This window comes from Sinocyclocheilus grahami, unplaced genomic scaffold, assembly GCF_001515645.1.
Source record: "Sinocyclocheilus grahami isolate Dianchi unplaced genomic scaffold, SAMN03320097.WGS_v1.1 scaffold241.1, whole genome shotgun sequence".
Lineage (NCBI taxonomy): Eukaryota > Metazoa > Chordata > Actinopteri > Cypriniformes > Cyprinidae > Sinocyclocheilus > Sinocyclocheilus grahami.
The window spans coordinates 22,037-45,929 of record NW_015505420.1 but is presented as its reverse complement, the minus strand read 5'-3'; the positions used below and the strand labels follow the sequence as shown (position 1 = coordinate 45,929).

The 23,893-nt window shown below is 37.3% G+C and overlaps 1 protein-coding gene across 1 annotated transcript; it reads left to right on the top strand.

The window, feature by feature from the left end:
- Window positions 1-5,983: 5,983 nt before the first annotated feature.
- Window positions 5,984-19,821, top strand: LOC107597944 (protein FAM83B-like). Its single transcript, XM_016289157.1, has 5 exons — window positions 5,984-5,993; window positions 6,085-6,434; window positions 10,820-10,984; window positions 15,531-15,655; window positions 16,194-19,821. The coding sequence occupies exons 1-5, from the start codon at window positions 5,984-5,986 to the stop codon at window positions 18,247-18,249; spliced, it is 2,706 nt and encodes a 901-aa protein (XP_016144643.1). The 3' UTR covers window positions 18,250-19,821.
- The last annotated feature ends 4,072 nt before the right edge of the window (window positions 19,822-23,893 follow it).

Below are 23,893 nucleotides of genomic sequence, written 5' to 3'. Positions count from 1 at the left end.
AGAGAGAGAGAGAGAGAGAGAGAGAGAGAGAGAGAGAGAGAGAGAGAGAGAGAGCTCTTAAAATGTTTATTCCATAAGGTTTTAGGCTAATTGCCATAAGTGCTATAGCTGAAGAAGGACTCATCTATTGATTCAGAAGATGCTTTTATTCAAAGCAACTTGCAAATCTATACATATTGACCTACATGATGAATAACATTGTTATTAACAGGGTGGGTGTTTGTACAGTACTGTCAATATAGTATGTCCAAGATCACATTACATTTGCCATTTGAAATTGAATTAAATAATTGGTGGCAATTGACTACATTGTAAACAAAATGCTACACAATTATAGTATTCCCGCAGCTAATGCTAAAAATACATTTGAAGTGAAATCACTTGATTTTGACTTGCTGACATACCACACCATTGCATCTGATGTGAAAATTAATGAAATATACTTAATGTAAAAAAATGGTCAGAGAATGTCATACTCTTACATACTATAGCACACATTTCAGTTCACTTTCTACCTAGACAAATGATCACACAGATGAACTGTACATAAATATTTCAAGATGACCAGAATCACAGTTCAACCCTTATGCAACACAGTAACTACATAGTGCAATCACATTATGACTCTCACAACACTTGCATTGTGACATTTTTACCCCAAATTCTCATTAGTTTCCTTTTCATTTCAGGGTGAAATATGAGACAGACATCTTCCTGACAGTTTTTTTTAACCTTTACATTGTAATGTGAGAGTTAGATTTTCATAAGCAAAATACATCCTTTCTCAAGCTAACTTACATGTTACCCTGTCTGTTATGAATGATTGGAAATCTTGATTCTCCTTTAGGTCCATGGGAACACAGATAAACACTCCACAAACATTGAAATAATCTCATAGGCAGATGAGTAAGATTATTTTCCATCATCCACACTATTGAAGGGATGCTTGCTGGAACAAGCCCACACGAAACGCGATACAGTTCAGGTGACGTATATTAGAGTGTGGGCTGCTTGCATTAAGATTCCCTTTCGGATAGCATTACTCGACTGTGATGCAGTTACCTTAAGGGACAGAAACCTGTTGTGAATGTGCTAATGTGGCCTGAAAGACTGCACCTGCTTCTGAAATCCTCAAGACATAGAGCCAAACAATGCAGCCAAATGATATGCCTCTCTCCACTGAGAAAGGCCTCTGGTGTGTTTGTGACATACACAGGACGTACCTGTGAGAATGAAAGAATGCATCTCCTAAGCAAGGTGGCGGGGCTAATAACAGGGTTTTTCCCAGTCTGGCATGTCAAATAAAGACAGATGGAGTTTGCTGCCAAATTCTGGGTTTTTGCCGTGCTCAACCATGGTCACATGAACAGCCAGTCAGTAATTGCACTGATTTAAGTTTCACAAATAACACATGAGTTTCAGACTAGATTGTGTGTATTTTTGATCAATCAATAATAAAAAATACACACACTTAAAAAATATGGTATTTCTTTATGTCTTGCGTTGTTTGTATTCTGGTCTTTCTCTCGCATCACATTTGATTCTTACAGCCAGCTGATCCCTCAAGACATGAAAGAATGCATCTCCTAAGCAAGGTGGCGGGGCTAATAACAGGGTTTTTCCCAGTCTGGCATGTCAAATAAAGACAGATGGAGTTTGCTGCCAAATTCTGGGTTTTTGCCGTGCTCAACCATGGTCACATGAACAGCCAGTCAGTAATTGCACTGATTTAAGTTTCGCAAGCCATAAGTACACGTACACAAATAACACATGAGTTTCAGACTAGATTGTGTGTATTTTTGATCAATCAATAATAAAAAATACACACACTTAAAAAATATGGTATTTCTTTATGTCTTGCGTTGTTTGTATTCTGGTCTTTCTCTCGCATCACATTTGATTCTTACAGCCAGCTGATCCCTCAAGACAAAAAACAATTGCTTTTGCCATTGTGCCCGAGATTCAGTAGCGCCTTGGAGCTTCAACACATAAAACACCATCAGACTACTATATGTTCTGTCCACATCGAGAATTCAGTTTTCTTCAGAAATGAAACGGTTCTCAATTCTCAGTCCTACAAATGAATCATCACAATGACAAGGATTATGAAATGCTCACTTACAAAAGAGCATGTATGGGGGTAAACTGACAAAACCGCCCACAGGAAAACTCCCTGTGTTCCTTCCACACAAAGGACCGCAGAATAAGCAGCATACCCCACTGAAGTCGAGATGCGATCATTTATGGCAAGCACATAATGAAAAGAAAGCTGCAGAGTAATAAATAAAGAAAGCTGCAGAGTACAGGCCCAGAAGCTTTTTGACAGTCTCCTTGATCTTTGGAGGTCTGGGAATTTGAAGACGACAGTGCATAGATAGCGTCAGGAGTGTTTTGATAGATCAAAACATGCCTCCAAAAATAAACGAATTCATTCATAAAAAACGATTTCCTCTCAGTAAGAGACCAACATTAGCATGCCTTGCCTTCCTATACACGCTGTGAAGGACTTGATTTAGTACAACAAGAAAGAAGTCACTGAAACATTGTACGTGTCACATTTACAAAACATCTCTGTCAGTGAGAAGACTAGACTCTGTCAGAAATAGAAACTGTCAACTTTATCTCAGTGAACTATGAACTCTATGAAAGGATAGAGACACAGACTGAAAGATAGAGGGGAAGAGGCGTGTCTTCGGTATGTCAGACAGGTTTACTGCCTCTGGCCAGTGAGACGCTCTCATTATTTGCATGTGAAAACTTGAGTCCCCACCCTTCACCAGGTTTTCAGCACTTCTCCTGTTCAGACACATTCAGTTAATTTTTTTTGCAGAGACTAACAAATCTCCTTTAGCTTGTGACATACCTCATCTCTACTGGTACAACACGGGATAAGAATGCTAAGAGACACAGCATGATGATTTCCTCTTAAGTAAGTAACTTTTTACAAATGGCAAAGACTTGAATGTCATGCTCAATGTTACTGAAGTACTGAATTGTTTGGAGCCAGTGAAAGAAAGCTGCAGAGTACAGATGACAGGTTACTTTGCTATATGCCTGCCTGTATTGATTTTGCATATTGAAAGATAAGTTTCACAATGTTAGTGCATGACACTGTGACGGACTAGTTCTGAGAAAGTGTACAATGAAGTAAATAGGGTTCTCACAAACGATTTACATGGATTTTAGTTCTAGTTGTATCTTTGGAATGTGCTGATGTCTTATGATCTCGAAGATGAACAAATATTTGAAAAGTTTCCTGGACCCCCTCAAAACGAACTTTTCTTTTCTTCTTTTCTTTCTGAATGAAGTGTTTAGAGAAACTGTGCTTTTGCAAGCAAAATTCATTTTCAAAATCTTTTAAATATACAATATAAATCAGCAACATCCTATTGCAATCAAAAAATATTGTTATTGTAGTAGCAAATTTCTCTCACAGAACCACAAATTGAGTTGTTTAACACCCAGCATTTAGTTTGGGTTGACTAAAACTGCCTTTGTTATTCAGTCAGCGTATTAATCAGTGTGTCAGAGCAGGTGGGGCTCCGAATGACTTGAAGTTGAATGCCAACCCCTTGTGAATGCTTTAGGCCTGTGGAGATCCCAGCACCTGCTGAACAAGTCAAGTCAAGTTGAATGAATTAATTATGCCTAATGGGATGAATTTGAAATAGGATGAACCTTGATGAATTCTGGGAAATAACCTTTTTTTTAATGGCATCAAGGTTTTCTAGTGTGTGGTTTTCACCTGAATGCATATGCTACTGTTTTGTTCAATTGTACTTACTTGGTAATAGATATACCATCTATAACTGTCCTGCAATCAGCAAACAGAAAATTATTTTCCAAATGAATGACCTGGTTGTTTCCAAAGAGCTCTATTAATATGCACTAATTGATTGATTTATTTTAATATTTACTTGACAATATACTATCAAATCCTTAATATTGACAAACAACACATCATTATGAAGGACTATTGATACTTATGTAACTGACTCAAACAGTTGTGTCTAAGTGGCCATTAGCAGGCTTGAAGGGTTCTCCAACTATTGAGATGATTGGGATAACTTTATTTTTCTTCAGGGTTTATAGACTTACTTAGCGGCAACATTTAGAGAGTGTCAGCTAACTAAACTAACTGTCCTGCACCCAGCAAACATTATTAAGTTGGAAGTGGAATGTTCTGGTTGCGTCTGTTGGCCAGACTCAAAGCAGTTCAATTCGATAACATCAACATTTTCTCGCATTTTCAGTTGTAAAAAAAAAATTACAGGGCAGCTTCTTCGTTATAGGAACAGTGAGTCACTCACAATTTCATCAGCCGCAGAACATGCTACATCTGGAGAGTTTGCTCACTGCTGTTGCTCAGTCTTTTAAATGTGCTCTCATAAAAAAAAAAAGATTTTCACATACATGAGACTTACATGAGATGAAGACTCCAGTCATTTCAATTACCTAATACAAACTCTTTTATTCTATATGCAGTGGGTACTGTCACGGTGGTGTTGAGGAAGGCACACGAAGACGATGATGAAATTCAGCAAGTAGTTTAATAGTATCCAGGATGAAGATAAACCACATAGACGAGGAGTTGACACACACCAATTTGAACGTAGATGCATAGACGTAACTTAGACGTAGATGTAGAGATGTTAAATAGACGCAATACCGGAACAAGACTAGAACCAAAGGTTGAGCTTAAATAAGGCAGGTAGCTGATGACAAACAGGTGATGGGAATTAACTAATGAGCACTAATGAATCATTGAACTGAATGAGGGCACAGAAGAACTAAACAGACCAGATGACAAAACAAAAGGGAAACACAACAAAAAAGTTAATATCTTTTACAGGTACCTTGTGGGGGCCACCACGTTGAGATCACAAACCCAGCTGTGCCAGGCAATGCAACAGTTTATAATAATAATAAGAAGAATAGTAATTAACTTATCGAAACTAATATTAGTAATAACTTAGTAATAATAGTAATACCAATCAAACACAATACAAGTCAGATGTAATGGCTTGACAAGTGCAGTAATCCTAATGAAAAATGAACTTTGGGTAGGGAACTTTTGGGTCCAGTCTAAATGCCTAATATTTACAGACATGATTTTCTACTTTCTGTTGCTGGTTGGCCCAGGATATTATGTCTTAAAGACACAACATAAAAAAAACGTGAGTTTAAATTGATGGTACTGATGCATGAGATCAACATGTTCAAACAAACAGTTCCTGCAATGAAACAAACCATGATAGCAACAGCGTTAAGATAAATGGCAGGACCTGAAGCTCAAAGCTACAGTAATTATTGCTTTTTCTGAGTGGTTTTGTAGAATAGTTGGCCGAGGATATTATGTCTTAAAGACACAACATAAAAAAAAAAGTGAGTTTAAATTGATGGTACTGATGCATGAGATCCATCATTCCAGACCAAATGAGTGTGGAGAAGTAACATGTTCAAACAAACAGTTCCTGCAATGAAACAAACCATGATAGCAACAGCGTTAAGATAAATGGCAGGACCTGAAGCTCAAAGCTACAGTAATTATTGCTTTTTCTGAGTGGTTTTGTAGAATAAAAACATATTGGAAACATATGTGGCTGAAACCAATAAGCAAGAAATGTGTAACGCTTGGAAAACACTGTTTTAAAGGCCAAGAAGAAGCTCCAGCTTCTCTTTATTTTGATGATCCCTTTAACAGTGTCAGTAGAGTATTAGTAGACTGGTAGGGTTAGGGTTAGATTAAGCTGACATGTTCTTGCAAAGTTACTTATAGTCAGTAGAATGTCTGTTGGGACACCATCACAATAAAGAGTTGGCAGATATTAATCAGACAGTCTACTTACACTCTAATTAGAGTAAGTTGACAGGTAAGTGCAAGGTTACTTATTGTCAACAGAATGCTCAAAAGGGACCATCAAAATAAAGTGTTACCGAAGCTCCTAACCAAACTTGAAATCCATGCAAGATGCTATCATGCATGTATCTAGGTGAGTTGTTACAGAATATTGTTGATGTACAGAATTGCTGAACATCATGTTTGTTGTTTCTTAGGTAGCAAAGGCTGTACAGAGTTTTGAGGGATCCAAATCGACACTGTGATGGAATCCGATTTTTCACTGCTGTCCTCCTCAAAGGGAGAGTTCAAGGCGGAAGATTACATACAGCCGCATTACAAGGAAGCGTATCGGTTAGCCATCGACTGCCTGGTCAAAGAGGGAGAAGCTTCTTATCGAAATTTCATCAAAGAGGAAGGGATATGCGGTTTCCTCTCTGAGGAGGAAATCAACCATATTACAGAGAGCGCTGTGCAGCCCCCCACCAGCAACCACTCAGAGGATGTGGACTGTTCGCAGGACAATACGTCCTCCACCGAGGCAAAACAGCCCCACTATCAAGGAAGTGATCCGCAAACAAATACAGGATGCCAGGCAGGTAATGTTGATAAAACAGCATGCTGAAAGGGGTGTAAATAAACGCCTCTTTGAAACCAGTCCTTCTGTAGATCATGTGCTTTTGAACTGCGCTCAGAGTTAAGAAAAACACATGCACGTAGCTCAAGAATGCCCTAGAATCAAACTGAGCTTTTGAAGGATATTGTAGCCTAGTGGTAACAGATCTGGGGTGCGTTTCCCAAAAGCATCATTAGTCAATTATGGTCGCAAGTTCCGTCGTTACCAGCATAGTTCAACGATTCAGTGTTTCCCGAAACCGTAAACAGCTTCACAAACTTACGTGGTTGGAACTACAGCTCTCAACCTACTTAACTGATTATTACACAGTTATTTCACAGTTAATGCAATTACTATAATTACTTCCTACAGTATGTACATGTAGAACAGGAAAAAAAATAGCCACTGATTTTGTATTTATTATTATTATTATTTTATTTTAATTTTTTATGCACTTAATTGCCATGAAAATTAAAGCAAAATACAATTTCTTGGTTCTTTGTTTTGGAATTTGGCTTCAGGATTAAACCCTTAAACTGACTCTGAAATATCATTCACCAATGTAGTGAATGTTTTTTTTTTTTTCTTTCTGGGTCTGAATAATTTTAATGAGTAGGTGTCCATAATCTTGTACAAGTTTTTGGTACAAGGCACTGATGAGAACAGCGTTGCTGTCTGTCAGAGCAATGAACCGTTGCATTGTTACAGGAGTATAGGAAAAGTGCCAACCATTTTCACTGCCCTGCCTGTTCACCTCATGATTCTCTGATAATCACAGAGGACGCTGTGAATTGATTTCCTTTAAATCATGGCTTTTGAAAGCAGCCCCACAGTTGTGATGTCTTGAACTCTTGCTAAAGATGTGATAAGGCCAGGTACATCACTTTCTCCCTCAGGCATCAGTCATGTATACATTACAGCAGTCTCTCCCCAGCAACAGTGGCAGCTAAACTGTGCTGAACAAACACACAGCAAACAATGAAACTAGTTGTGCAATGTGCAATGCTGAAATGATCACTCCCTTTGCAGTTGATGAGACAGGAGTGCCAGAAATATCTAGGTGTGCCTATGAGAAGCAAGCTTTACCACATAAAAAAAACAACAAAAAAAACTACATTTTGTCATGCAAAGAAAACCTTGCTTCTGGGGTGTGGAGCAGTCTTTATTATTGATAAGTGAGAAAGCAATGTATCCTTTCTGAGCAATGCAGTCTTCTTTGTGTTTTGATTATGAGAGATGATTAAAGCCCTGGCTCATTTAATAATGAGGAAGCACGTCTAAGAGCTTCTAATGAACAATTTACAAAGATGGACTGAGATACATGCTTGTGATTGAGAACAATATCATCCACATTTGCTCTCATCAATTCACTGTTGGTCAAATTTGATGACTTTATAAGTAAAAAACCCCCCAAAAAACAGGATGTGATCTTATCATTTGATTAAGCTTTATATAATGGACTTTATGTTTCTTCCCAATCCATATGTGGATGGAGAAAATCATTAAATTATGAAAGGTTTCTTAATGAATACATATTTGTGAATCATTACTTATAATGATAATCTACAGTCTACATAACAATGCAAAAACAAAATGACTGATTTCTCCCAAGTCTTGTCCCTGATAGCTAAACAGAATTCTCTGAAAAACAATTTCTTATTCACCCTAAATTGCAAGCTCCCAACATGCATTACAGCATTATGTGATGTTAATGCTTATAATACTTTAATATAGTCATATTTAGCCAATTAGAGCTGAGCGATAATAATATAGTTTACATTTTCCAACGATACAAGCAATCACACTTTTGAGATTTGCTATATCATATATCGTCCTACACGAGTATACTGTATGTATGCAGATAAAGTTAGATCCAACTTTACATGTAGAGCTAAGCCATAATATAATTCACCTTTTGTACCAAAATTATCAATCATGCAGTATAAATTTGCTATATGTGACCCTGGACCACAAAAGTCTTAAGTGTCAATTTTTTAAAATTGAGATTTATACATCATCTGAAAGATGAATAAATAAGCCATTGATATATGGTTTGTTAGGATAGGACAATATTTTGCCAAGATACAACTATTTGAAAATCTGGAATCTGAGGGTGCAAAAAAATCTAAATATTGAGAAAATCATCTTTAAAGTTGTCCAAATGAAGTCCTTAGCAATGCATATTACTAATCAAAAATTAGGTTTTAATATATTTACGGTAGGACATTTACAAAATATCTTCATGGAACATGATCTTTACTTAATATCCTAATGATTTTTGGCATAAAAGAAAAATCTATAATTTTGACCCATACAATGTATTTAAAACAGGTTTTGTGCTCCAGGGTCACATACAGTATTGCTCTGTGTGAGTATATTGTACTCAAGTAAAATTGGATGTACTATACATCTACTGTAACTTTCAATATATTGCTGGGCGATAATATTGTTTACATTTTACAATGATATTAATTATCAAGAAGCTGATATACCACTCAACGTGTACAGTATGTATCTGTTTAAGGTTGGATATGCTTATAGTGGTATAATTCATTAATTTGTTAATAAATTAAAGTTATTAATTCATTATGTGGCAACCTACAATTGTTTCCTTAAAGAGCTGCTTCTACCTGTTTTAACCGATCAAAATTAGATTTGTTGGTATGATTCATTGATGTTAATATTTGGCTTCCATTTTCAGTGCAAGATGCGCAACATTTTGCATGTGAACAAAAATCTTAACCGATCATGGATCACTTTTCAGTTTTTTCCCCCCGTGCAGAGCAGAGTCAGACCCATTAGGCGACCACATAGGACAGCATCTCACGAGGCCGTGGGTTTACAAACCAATCTCAGTGTGCTGAATGAACTGCACCTCGTGTGGATCTGGCACTCTGATTACATGTGCTCCCTAGAGTCGACTCACAGCAATGAAAGACTTGAGCGATGTATACAGTATCTTGTCAGGTGTGTTTGGGGGGACGGTACTAATCTATGGTGCCAAATGATATCGACTGATATACTAGCCAAGATTCAATTAAACTGAAGGCGGTTTCAATTATTTAGACAATAGAACATTATATAATGGAATATATCGACAGCACATCAGCAGTGTGAGGTTCCCGGGAATTTTACTTCGTTTTTTGGTATAATGGGTTGTTGATGGGTTTTTGCATAAAAGTGTGAAAGCAGGTGTGAGAAATATATTCTTCTTTTTTTTTTGCAAGCTTTTTAAATCATAATTGCCATTATAAGCATTTACTTGTATTTCCCAGTGCGGTGTTGCGTATGCTTTACTTGTACTCGTGTTTTCAGAACAAAGGAATCTTAAAAGCAGTAAAAATATATTATTAGCTTTGATTCTGCCTGGCATTAAGGAAGCCTTTTCAGTATTTCAATGACACATGAACAAGTAAATTAGAAAGGCTGAACGGCTCCTTAAGATGGGGATGAGAAGAGACACTTTGAATAAGAATGCATGAGGACTCTCAATGTGAGCCATTAATGAAAAGTACTGCATGTAGGAAACACATGGGTTATGATGATTATGTCTAAGTAAAGACAAGATATACTCGGTTTAAAAATGTGAGTGTGTGCGGAATTGATGAGCTAAACAAGCATAATTGAAGGCTTGCTTATTTCCAACCATTATTTTATGAAGCATCTTTTTTCATATTGCTGTTTTACCCCTGTTGTGCATTTTTGAGTGGTACCATACAACCCGAGTCAAGGTAAAATCTCTCATAAAGCCTCTCTTTGCTTTATTTGAAATACAATACTGTAAAGGTCGGTCAAGATTATATGCTGGACAACATTGTTCATACTTACAAGGTCTCATCAAGTTCTGTAGAAATTCTTTATTTAATCATTTTTTAATCAGTACATGTTGTCTAGGGTGTGGCGAGATACGACTTACGCTAAGATTCATTGTCATTGAGTGTTAATGGAACATCTTAAACCTGTCAAGGCTTGAATCAAGGAATGTTGGTCTTCCTGAAAGACAAATGCTAGGACTAGACCTTTTACAGTCTTCTCCCCTGACTTCTTTCTGTTTAATATTATGCAAAAGGCCCAAGAAAATACATATCATCCCCTGTCGGTTTCATGAAAGCCACCTTTCACGTTATTGAAATCGGTCTAGATGCGATTTTTCTGAAAACGCAGAAAAACAAAGGGTGCCGTTTTAATAAACTGAAGCAGCTTCTGGGCTGACACCTCTGTTTCGCACCTCTGCTTTGTTCAGCTTTGTGTAACTGACAGGGATGTCATTGACTTAAGAGAATATCGTAGACTGCCTGTTCTGAAAGCGAATGCCCCAAAATCCTGACGTTAGGCTGACGTTTTCATTTTTATGTCTTTTTCAGGTCATAGCAATCGCAATGGATGTTTTCGCCGATGTGGACATCTTTAAAGAAGTGGTGGATGCCTCAGTCAGAGGTGTTCCAGTCTACATTCTCCTCGACCACAATCACTTCAAATGCTTTCTCAATATGACAGAAAAACAAGACATCCAAATCCAAAAACTCAGGGTAAGTGCGCATATTCTACTGTATATTGCCTTCAAGTCATGTGTCATCAAAATGACCTCCATCCCATAACAGCATAATTTACTGTATTAACACCGTTTTTAATATGTTTGCTAGAAAACAAACGTGCAAAAAAGAATAAAACAAATATAGAGATTTGTTATGTTATGTTTTGGTCCAGTGGTATGATTCTGGCTTTGCCTTGTATACACCTTTTAATAAGCCAACTGCGCTACTGCATATCAGAAAGTGTGCATTTGGTTGCGTTTCATTGTGTGGTTTCACTGAAACGCAGAACAGGCAGTGAAGCGAAGTGCAGTGTGTGTCTGAGTGTGTCTGAGCGTCCCGTTCTGCTATCTATCTAGACAAATATGTTGCCTCTCTATCATTGACAAGAGGGAAGCATATTGCTTAATGTATGAACCTGTGCATAAAAGGGTTTTCTCGATTGAGTGCTCTCGCTAAAGGAGACAGAATGTGTGTACTTGATCAAAACATACTCTCTGTACTGAAACATAAGGAAATGAAATCAACTGACAAACAAACTGTCAAAATGCTGTTCCAGATCATTCTGGCTCAATTTAATTTCTATTTAAGAGATGAGCGCACACAAATACAGTGTCATGTGTGTTACCATGATAGTGTTGTGACTTTGTGTGTATGACACAATGGCCAATGCTTTTGATTGTAAAGACTGTGACAACGGCCGTCTTTGAACCTCTCACATTATATGACACAGGACCACTGTTTAGGAGCCACAATCACAGAAATCGCCACAACTGTTTCACAATGCCAATCTTTCGTCTGGGACAGCTGAAACTCAGTGTGTAGAGCCGTTCTGAGATGACCGTCGTCAAGGTCTTGCAACCAAAGATAGCCTGCAAATATTTTTTCACAGTGTCAGAAATTCAGCATGATAATTGCACACTGTGTTTGCTGCTATGACCCACGTTTACTGGCCAGCCAATAAAAACGCAAAATGAAATCAACGTGACATGGCGCTAACACTTAATACTGCTTACCTCAAACTCTTTTCACTTCCTCTTTCACAGCTTCCTCTTTTGTCAGCAAACTTAAAAAGTACAACTGCCAAACTGTGCTTCACCATGCTCTTTTTGTTTACCACTAGCACATGCTAATTTTATTCTTCAGTAGTAACTTGCATCATAGTCTACTGTACGTGTCACGAGGTGTCATCATCGTACAGTATTGCATGCATGTCATACAAGTTTATTTGATTCATGTTGCACAGAGTGATTTATAATAATCTTATAGCATTGCTAAAATTGTGCAGTGTGTAGAAGGCTTAAAGCAGCCCAACATGGCCCCGCCCCCTCTTTTGCATGGGGGCGGGGCTTATGTACATTTCAGGGTTTGTGATGTCACTGACACAGGAAGTAGCTCGTTGCAGTCCCTACCAGCCATTTGTTGTAGGCCTTACAATGTGAATTCTGTAAAAGACAATTTCTCCCTTGCATTGAACTTTGAGCATCGTAACTTTGCAGATGTTGTTTACAACCAAACAGCCACATTACACACTAACTACAGTTAAAAAGGTGAAATCATAATCAATGACCCCTTTAATAAATGACCATTTCATAAATATGGTGCAGTTTAGATTAATTTGTAAAATGTGGCTAATTTTATTAACATTTCTTAAATTTTGTCAAATATTTCAAACAGAGCCATAAAGATTATTTTTACTATGGAAGTGCATTAACCAGAACACCACACTAAAAGCAACAAATCAAAGGACGAAGAAGACGCAACTGCAAACGTAATGGCAGGAATAGTGTCATAAGATGAAGCTCAGTTTTTACACGTCTACCCACATAAGCATATTTCGGCATGGCTTTTGCATCATGATCAAATGTACTTGTGACTGTGAGGGAGCGAGACTGTGAGTTTATCTCAAGCTCCAACATCAACCAAGCAGCCAAGAGAAAGAGAGACACAGTATGATGCTACTTCTGTTTGACAAGCATCCCTGTTCTCTGTGGCATAATGAAAATACAACCGTGCTAAAAAGGCTTTCTGTCATCCTGAGAGAAACACAGATTCTATTCCTGGCCAAAATCACTTAAACACATCATGCAGTTGCGGCTTTCAAACTCTTGACGAGGACCTTCCCAGGGGACAGCAATTGTATATCTGTGACCATGTTGATTCAAGAGCTTCAAAATGCAGGTGTCAAGGGCAACAAATGCAATTTTTGTTATTAGATACATATATTTGATTCCTGCGTGTGACTAGATTTCATCATTTATCTGCATTATATTCTTCTAGCTGATGGCTGGGGCTGATGTCAATGTAAAAATTTGACTGACAGAATGCATAACCAGAAAAACAAAATGTCAACAGCAATCTGCATACCTGTCATGCTGTTACTCTTGTTACTTTTACGGAGCTCTCGTCTCTCAGAACTTTTTGTTCTTTGTTCAGGGCGATAAAGAAATGAAAGTTGTTGAAATGAAAGAGCTGTTCTTTGAGAAACTTAAACATATACTGTACATAACCACCAAAAGAATATTAGAAAACATTTTCGACCTTATCAATTTCAACTAAAGACCGTCTTTGCTCTTTGTGAGCAAATCAGTTACCCATTTACTGACTTGGACTTTCTTGTCAAATATGACGGAAACATTCATGTTCTGATGACGAGCCATATAAAGAAGCTATGAAATGGAAACACTGTCCCTCCCACTTCTTCCCAGAGGGCTTTAACGATTATTTTATGAAAAACAAGCTGCAATTAAAATTTTGTTTCCACCACACCTTTTTCTGCTACTGACATTTTTTGAATGTCTGTGAACTCAATATATTCAAATGTCACTACACACAGCATAGCAACAGCAACGGATACAGATCCTAAAATTTCTATGATTGATTTACTATTTTAAATGAAATCTAACAGACTTTCTTCACCGTGGACACAAGAAACTTTCATTTTACAGTTGCACAAGACATGCCCATCGTCATTAGTGTTGTTTGGGTGCACACAGATGGACCATATAAATGTTAACAGCTTTGTCGCTCTAGCAGCAGTGATAAGAAAGGACCCTTGGCCTCACCAGACAGACTTACTGTCATTATCTTTGTTTGCAAAGCAATAATGAGGTTTGTTTGCCTTTCATTTTGTTTCTGCTAAACAGACTTAACAATGTCTCTGTGTAATTTCTCATCAAATCAACATGAAACACCAAATACAACATATGTGACCTTGGACCACAAAACCAGTCATAAGGGTCAGTTTTCTGAAACTGAGTTCCATACATCATCTGAATAAATAAGCATTCCATTGATGTATGGTTTGTTAGGACAGGACAATATTTGACTGAGATACAACTATTTGAAAATCTGGAATCTGAGGGTGCAAAAAAAAATCAAAATATTGAGAAAATCGCCTTTAAAGTTGTCCAAATGAAGTCCTTAGCAATGCATATTACTAACCAAAAATTAAGTTTTGATATATTTATGGTACAACATTTACAAAATATCTTAATGGAACATGATCTTTACTTAATATCCCAATGATTTTTGGCATTAAAAAAAATCAATACTTTTGACCCATACAATGTATTTTTGGCTATTTCTACAAATATACCCCAGCGACTTAAGACTGCTTTTGTGCTCCAGCCAGGGTCACATATGTTTGAGTAAAAAGGGATATTCAGTAGGAAACAAATGCTGGACAGGACTTTGTTCATTGGGAATTGATTGGATGAAAAGTACATCTTACAAACCGGAATAAAAAAAGGTGGTTGGAGGAATAGTAAGAGATAATTGTCACATTAGCAAGAAAGAAAATTAAGGCGGAAGTTATATTGCATCAGACTTTTTAATAATCGATTATATTCACTAAGGGCAATCAATCATATATTCATTACTACTTTTTGAGAACTCTCTCAGAACAAAACTAATTTAAATTGAATTTAAATTCTGGTAACATTTTAGATTAGGGAACACTATTCACTATAAACTAGCTGCTTATTTGTACTTATAAAGCACATATTAATGGCATATTCCGGATATTCTAGCTACTTTAATCCACCCCATACCTAAACCTAACAAAGACCTTACTAACTATTAATGAGCAGCAAATTTGCAGTCTATTGAGGGCATACTCTTAGTTAATAGTGAATAGGTGTTCCCTAATCTTAAGTGTTACCACATTTCTTAATTACATTCAGGCTTGTGCCCGAAACAATGTGGTACTTGATGTTTTATTAACAAAGCTTGGGAGGAGCAGTTCAGATAATCAACTAATTTAGCACAGTTAGAGCATGTTCAGATAATCAACTTAATTAGCATAATAGTAAATATGTATGCAGCCAAGTTAACTTTTTCTGGCATCCCTCCTCCACCCTAACTCCTCCCTCCTAACTATTCCTATCCCGGCTTGGGATAGTGAGGGAGTTCTCTGGGTTTGGGCTAAATTCCGAGCTCAGAGCCCTCCCCTCAGACAGCATGCCATATATGCATACTTGCATATTTATATTTGCTTGTTTTCTTGCTAAAATATATCTATCTTTTTTTTCCTTGGCTATAGAATATGAGGATACGCACAGTGAAAGGCCAGGAATATTGTTGCAAATCTGGGGTAAAGTTCCATGGAGGAATGGGGCAGAAATTTCTTCTTGTTGACTGCCAAAAAGTATTTTTTGGATCATACAGGTGAGGCGGCATTTGTTTTCTTATTATTTTATTTTTAATTAATTTAATGATAATAATATTTTTTTTGTTTGGGTTTCCTTCAGGGTATTAATTTAGATTTTGTTTATTATTATTATTATTATTGTAATGTGTATAATTTTTTGTGAAGTGATTTGCACAAATGAAAATAAATGGCTATTGCATTATAATCCAAAGCCATTTATGCTTAAAAATGCATAAAAAGTGTCTTAAGTGTCCATATACTTCTCTGGGCTACTTTATATAAGGACTCCAAAAACATTTAACATACTGTATGTCAACAAACAGTGCACATCATGATGTGAGATGGACCTCTGGTCCTCTTTGAAATTTGGTGTGCATGCTCTATTTCTGGGATTCTCAAAAATGACTACTTGACTAATTCTGGCTTTCAGAAGCATTTTTCAAATGATTGCAGTCGTTTAAAACTTTCCCAAAATAAACTGCATTCCAACACACTTGCATATGTTGCTAGGACTGAATTTAATAACTATGCTTATGTTCATTTCTTGTTTGACAGCTTCATGTGGTCTTACGAGAAGATCAACCTCAGCATGGTTCAGGTTATAACAGGCCAATTAGTGGAGACTTACGATGAGGAATTTCGGACGTTGTACGCTCGATCGACAGTCCCAGCTCAGTTTCAGACTGCCAGTGTGAACCAGTGTGAGACAAAGCCCAATGGAAAAATGGATGGATATCTGATTCATTCCAGCCACCCCTTTGAAAGGAAAGATCATTTAAGGCACACGCTGGACGCTGTTTACCGGCAAACCTGTGAAAGGAGATCAGGATTCTCGGCACTGAGAGAGGTTGAAGAAAGACCACTTGTTACACCGCATGCTCGATTCCTTCAAGATACATCAGAGTTTTATAAAAGACACAGCTACGCAGGAGAACGGCAGGAGCCTGTGTATCTGCCAAAATTGCCCAAGTATGGCTCTAGTAATTGGAATGTGGCAGCAGAGAGCAACAATTATGGCGGTTTCTCCAACAACGAGGACAACCAGTATGAAAGTTACGTCATCAACCCGATGTTCAGAGGCTTAAATATGCGCCAGTCTTACCACGGCCACGACAAACAAATTCTCAACATGAGGCAAAACCTGCCCAGTTTAGCAAGTACTTCCAAGTCCTTCCTTCGGACATGGAGGATAGAGTCTTACCTTAACAACAGCAACGATGCACCTTATGGCGAGAACTACGATTATCTGGACCAATTTGAGGAGAATAAAATAGCTCCTCTGCAACACTCTCGTATCAGGTCATCGGTTGTTTTCACGTCCACCATACCGGAACAACCAGAGACGAACAGCTACTCCAATAATTCAGCGTCCTCCAACCACGATCCGGCACGAATTCAGTCAAACACTCAGATGTATTCCTCAACCCACTGGAATCAGACTGCACAGCACGATGACTACTTGCTGAAGAGGCGCAGTTTACAGATTTTAGAAAACTCAGGAAGTAACATGACCTATAGCTCCGGAAGGGATGCAATATATGCAAGTTTAAACAGAGCCAAAAATCGATTTGCAAACAAGGAGCATGACTACCAGCAAGATGACAGATACAAAAGACACAGCTTGGCCGATCCCAGGTGCAATACATATAACAGTGACTTTATTGAGCCCTCTAGTTACATGTACGCATCTTTACCTAGAAGACAGAAAGTCTGCAACGTGTCCGCAAACGAGAATCCCAGAAATGCAGCGTACACACCAAATTTCAAAGAGGACCAGAGGTCCGTCTCACATCATGATTTCAAAAAGGCAGATGAGAGCAAAACTACCTCAGGAAATAAATGGCAAGAGCCTCCCTCGAGAACTGTGTCAGCAACGCTTCTGGACACGGAGGACAGTCAGCCTCCGAAACCAAACAGCGCATCATCGCAGCGCTTCTTGAAAAAGAGCACCAAGAAAATAAAATCCCTTCTAAACATCCCACAAAAGAGAGACAGCTCCCCGAAAGGAAATAACTCAGAAAGTCTCAAAATGGGAAGCAGCACAGATACGATTCTCTCAGATTATGATGACACTGTGCAAGGCAAGAAACACCAGGGTAGCACTGCCAATTCCACCAAGTCCGTTGAGAGCAGCAGACTGAAGCGAGTTAATGGGAAGATCCCTGGAGCTGAGAATCACTCTCCTGGCCTGGCGGGAGAGGCATCTGCACCTCGGTTTATCACCGAAGAGCTTCATCCGTCTCACACACCTGCAAGTGCAGAGACTTCCAAAACACAGGAACAATCCACGGTCGTTTCTCAGAACGAGAAGACAGACTCGACACTAACCAGATCAGATCTGGTGTCAAAGCAACAAGTATCAGTAAACAGGCTGTATAGCAGATTTGAGCCACTTTGCTCATTTGAAAGCAGGCGTCCCACAGCAGGCCAGCCTGCCTATGTACCTGCACAGAGTCACGTAAGCGAGAAAACAAGGAATTCTGTCTTTTTAAGAAGACAGCCCATGAATGATCATAGCAGTTACACAAACCAGCAGACGCAGGGACATGACAATAGAATTGGCCGTTTCATTCAAAGAGTTGGAAATTTAATTCATAAGAATAAGTACTGAAATAACTAGTGAAATGATGTTGAAACTGAAGCGTGTCATTTCTGCACCACTATATTGACCAAATGGAATTACAAAAATTGCACAAATAAGTATTTTCAAACAGGTTTCTAAATAAGCACTATTCTCCACTTTTCAATGGTCAGACTAACAGATAGTCCTGCCCCTAACTATTGCCAAGGTTGTTATGTCAGACTGGCTGGGATGCTCGTGCTCAATGGCTTGTTGAAACTGTCATGGCATATTAAACTGGGATAGGAGAAAAAAAATTCAGATCCTAAAAAATTACACATTTTGGCTTTGAAAATGTGCAACAGTGATATTGACTTGAATGCATTATTGCTAATGCCAGTGTTGAAGGTTTGCAATATAACTGGTGGAAAATTCTGCAAGCACTGCTACACTGTTACTTTGTAGTAGCTTTTGTTTTATTATTATTAATATTATTTGTACAGTTAAAAGGAATGTTTTGTGTTGGGATAATGGGCAGACTGGGTTAATTATTTCTGTTACTTGAGTCATTGCCACTTGAAACATTACCTAAGGAAAAAAACACACCAACTTTTGTCTGCTTACAAGCTGTAGTAAACCATCCGTACAACTTTAAATTGCACTTCAGCCTGGACAAATGCTTCCCAGAGATATCCCAGATTGTTTAAAGTCTACATTGAAATGCTGGAACACATACAAGATATATAATGTCGGTTTGTGGGTAATTGGTGCTTAGCTATTGTTAAGATTGTTTGTGTCATGATTGATCCAAAACAGTTCTCTATTAAATATGTGCATTAATGAGTCTCATTTCACAAAGTGCACATGTACAGTACAATGTATACTGAACAAACAATATCAAAACGCTATTCTCTTACTACAGTTGGACTTTTTTTTTTTTGCACACAAATACAGTCACTATTGCTTGTGTCCCAACAGGCTACTTACCAAATAAATTAATGGTCATGACACTGATGTTGAAACTGAATTGTGATGTGAGGAACAGGAAGATAATCATGCAATTTACTCACTTGTTTGAGTTTACTAACAGCAAGTTTGATAACAGCTTATATTGTGTATATAACACATATAACAGCTTTAATTAATGTAGTAAGTATTCCTGGACTTCATACTGACAGCTACTAGTGAGGATGCAGCATCATGCAAAAGCAAAAGCAAGTCCTTCAAGGGTGTGTTAACGAGAATCGGCTGGTCATGGCTTTCCTAAGGTGATTCATCCCAAAAGCCAAGCAGCTTTTATTAGGCTACTGAAATGACTGGACTCCTCATCTCTTGTGCACATCAGTTTGAGCATATCTGTTAAATTTACTGTTAATTTATTTGGAGGTAAAACATTTTTAATGACAAAAGTGGACCTATTCTGTTGCCCATGGATTACAGTTTTCTTTTGTCATTATATAAAGGTATAATTGGGAAGAAAAAACAAGCTAATTCAGTTATATTCTTATCTATCTTTAAGCACACAGTTATGTTGCTGGAACTGCTTTAGCAGGTTCTAGCATTAGTGCCTTATTCAACAAACTCTCATGACATGAGTTTTTATTTTAAAATGAGTTTGCATTTTTTACCGTTTTTTATAATCAAACTGTATTTGTTTAAATTTCATATGCTATACAAATATTTTGCTTGAATTCTTAAGAAATCTTACATTTCTTACAAACTTGGTGGCTCAGGAAGTAAAGTGTTGTGTTAGGGGTAGTTGTGAACTTGGAACACGAAGGTCGTGGGTTTGATTCTCGGTACCGGCAGGAAATGTAGGTGGGGGTAGTGAATGAACAGCACTCTCTTCCACCCACATTACCCATGACTGAGGTGCCCTTGAGCAAGGTACCGAACCCCCAACTGCTCCCAGGGCACTGCAGCAAAAATGGCTACCCACTGCTCTGGGTGTGTGTTCACGTTGTGTGTGTGTGTGTTCACTACTCACTGCTGTATGTGTGCCCTTGGATGGGTTAAATGCAGAGCACAAATTCCGAATATGGCTTCCAAAAGTAGTATACTTCAAGTTTATTTTATGAAGTATACTTAAGTAAAGTTCAAGTATATTTTTCAGTATACGTTATGTAGTAAGTATACACATATACTTGTACTAGTAGTATACTTGTAAGTGTACTATTTCAATACTCCTTGGGACTAAATTGGCTCACTTTCTAGTATATAAAAGTATACTTTTAGGTATACTTTAAGTATAACAGTAGTAAACTTTGAGTACACAACTAGTTTACATCTATGTTTTTAGTTTGTACTGCAACTATACTAAAAGTGAACTTATAGGTATACTGATAGTTTACTAATTAAATACTTGTAGCATTTTTAATACACTTTGAAGTATAATCTTAGTAAACTACTAGTTTAGTAGTAGTATACTCGTAAGTTTTCTTTAAGTGAACTTTACATCATATTTTAAGTATACTACTATGTCCCTATTTAGGTATTAATTTGCATATATTTTGTTATATGAATATCTGAACATACAAAACATCAAAATAAAGAACAGGGTATCTACTTGTAAACAAAAAAAATTTATTCTAGCTTCATGCATTCTTTTTTGAAACACTTGAATGTGGGTAAGTTTTATAAATAAAAAAATAAAGAAATACACAAGATTATTATCAAAAAGTTGAAAAATGACTGAATGATAATCGAAACGTAGATAAAGTCGATCAACACCCCACAGCTTGACAGTCATTATTACCTCTTCATTGGTCGACATTTTATTCCATAACGTTACACAGTTTTGATGCTGTTTTATGTCTGATGATGGTGTTAGAATACATGTGGAAGCATCTGTTGTTTCATTTTTTTCGTCTCTTGTGTTTTGGAAATTCTGAACAGAAGATGTGTACTAGCGCCCCCTACCGTATAACAATGAAAACATTCTCGGAGCACAAGTATAGCTCAAATATATTAAGACTTTTTCTAAATATAAGTCAAGTATACTTAAATGTCATTTTAAGTATATTTCTGAGAAGTACATAAAAATTAGACTGAAAGTATACTTTCCTATTTTTAGTTTAAAAGACGTATACTAATAGCACACTTGAATAAACTTATTTTTCGTAAGGGTTAACATACTTGGCTACACATTACTTCACTTCAATGTGCTTGCTATGCAACAATGTATGCTCATGATGTTAATGTTAATGCTTAGAATACTGTAATAGCTGATTGTCCACATTTAGCAGTAAAATATATCTGTGAGTACCATCCAGGAATGAATGGTAAAGTCCAGGTAGATGCAGATGCAGCTAAAGTAGTTAATCTAGTGGTTTATTATGGAAGACCAGGAGATACAGATGTTGATCCACTGAAATGCCAAGTGTTTCTTGGCACATGGCGCAGTTTGTAGACACTGGGCAGCAACATCAAGATGGGCCTGAACTGGATCTGGTCAGCTCTAGTAGCCTCTAGTTATGTAACCAAATGCAAAAAGACTTGAATTAGCCTAAGATACCATTCAGTTAATTTATATCAGAGTTTGCAATTTTGCACTTAATCAGATACAGTATAGAATATGAATTTGGTGTACTGTCCGAGGAGAGAGCTCAAAGCTCAAAATTTGACTTAAACCCAAAGTACTCCCCCCATCCTTGAGAAGGAAAGGAAAAAATAAGAGAGAGGAGCTGGGGTGGAGGAGGGATGCTGGAAAGCTGTCGTGGAACAGAGGTATGTTGGCTCTACATATATGAATGTGGTAGCTAATTCGTATTAATTCTTAAGAAATCTCAGTCGTGTTTTGTTTATGCTCCTCTAGGATTAAGTTTAGGGATGCACTTTCATACTGTGCATAATTTCAGAGTAGCTTTTACGGTGAACTGGAATTCTTGCACATTTCTATTTGACAACCTCTTTCAACAGTAAAAATTTATTTATTCATATGTAAATCCTTTGAAAGAACAGAGGATTAATTTGTGCTTATCAAGGCAATGACATGTCAACCTCATATTTTATATCTTTTACAAAATGGTTGTGTCTATATGACCATATCACACATTTCTACCAGCATCAAACTAGAAACATAAATGCTTACAAGATCCACCTTGGTGTGTCACAGAGGTCATGAATGCATTGACTGCTTATCCATCGCCAGATGTTTGGCCGCTTGTTTTAGCCATTTTGTGTCCATCGCATTTCAGCTTGCATGCTGATAGACTTCAACAGTATTCCCTCAATGTCATAATTTACAAATATTTATTAAAATGATTAAACATAAAAAGTATTTTTTTAAAAATTTGGATTTTTTTGCAGTGTGACATCCAATTTGTATTCACAGAATACAATTCACATGGGTGAAAGTATACTTTCCTATTTTTAGTTTAAAAGACGTATACTAATAGCACACTTGAATAAACTTATTTTTCGTAAGGGTTAACATACTTGGCTACACATTACTTCACTTCAATGTGCTTGCTATGCAACAATGTATGCTCATGATGTTAATGTTAATGCTTAGAATACTGTAATAGCTGATTGTCCACATTTAGCAGTAAAATATATCTGTGAGTACCATCCAGGAATGAATGGTAAAGTCCAGGTAGATGCAGATGCAGCTAAAGTAGTTAATCTAGTGGTTTATTATGGAAGGCCAGGAGATACAGATGTTGATCCACTGAAATGCCAAGTGTTTCTTGGCACATGGCGCAGTTTGTAGACACTGGGCAGCAACATCAAGATGGGCCTGAACTGGATCTGGTCAGCTCTAGTAGCCTCTAGTTATGTAACCAAATGCAAAAAGACTTGAATTAGCCTAAGATACCATTCAGTTAATTTATATCAGAGTTTGCAATTTTGCACTTAATCAGATACAGTATAGAATATGAATTTGGTGTACTGTCCGAGGAGAGAGCTCAAAGCTCAAAATTTGACTTAAACCCAAAGTACTCCCCCCATCCTTGAGAAGGAAAGGAAAAAATAAGAGAGAGGAGCTGGGGTGGAGGAGGGATGCTGGAAAGCTGTCGTGGAACAGAGGTATGTTGGCTCTACATATATGAATGTGGTAGCTAATTCGTATTAATTCTTAAGAAATCTCAGTCGTGTTTTGTTTATGCTCCTCTAGGATTAAGTTTAGGGATGCACTTTCATACTGTGCATAATTTCAGAGTAGCTTTTACGGTGAACTGGAATTCTTGCACATTTCTATTTGACAACCTCTTTCAACAGTAAAAATGTATTTATTCATATGTAAATCCTTTGAAAGAACAGAGGATTAATTTGTGCTTATCAAGGCAATGACATGTCAACCTCATATTTTATATCTTTTACAAAATGGTTGTGTCTATATGACCATATCACACATTTCTACCAGCATCAAACTAGAAACATAAATGCTTACAAGATCCACCTTGGTGTGTCACAGAGGTCATGAATGCATTGACTGCTTATCCATCGCCAGATGTGTGGCCGCTTGTTTTAGCCATTTTGTGTCCATCGCATTTCAGCTTGCATGCTGATAGACTTCAACAGTATTCCCTCAATGTCATAATTTACAAATATTTATTAAAATGATTAAACATAAAAAGTATTTTTTTAAAAATGCTTTTCCAGGCACAATTAAATTCTGTCTTTGGATTTTTTTGCAGTGTGACATCCAATTTGTATTCACAGAATACAATTCACATGGGGTAGCGGTATAAGT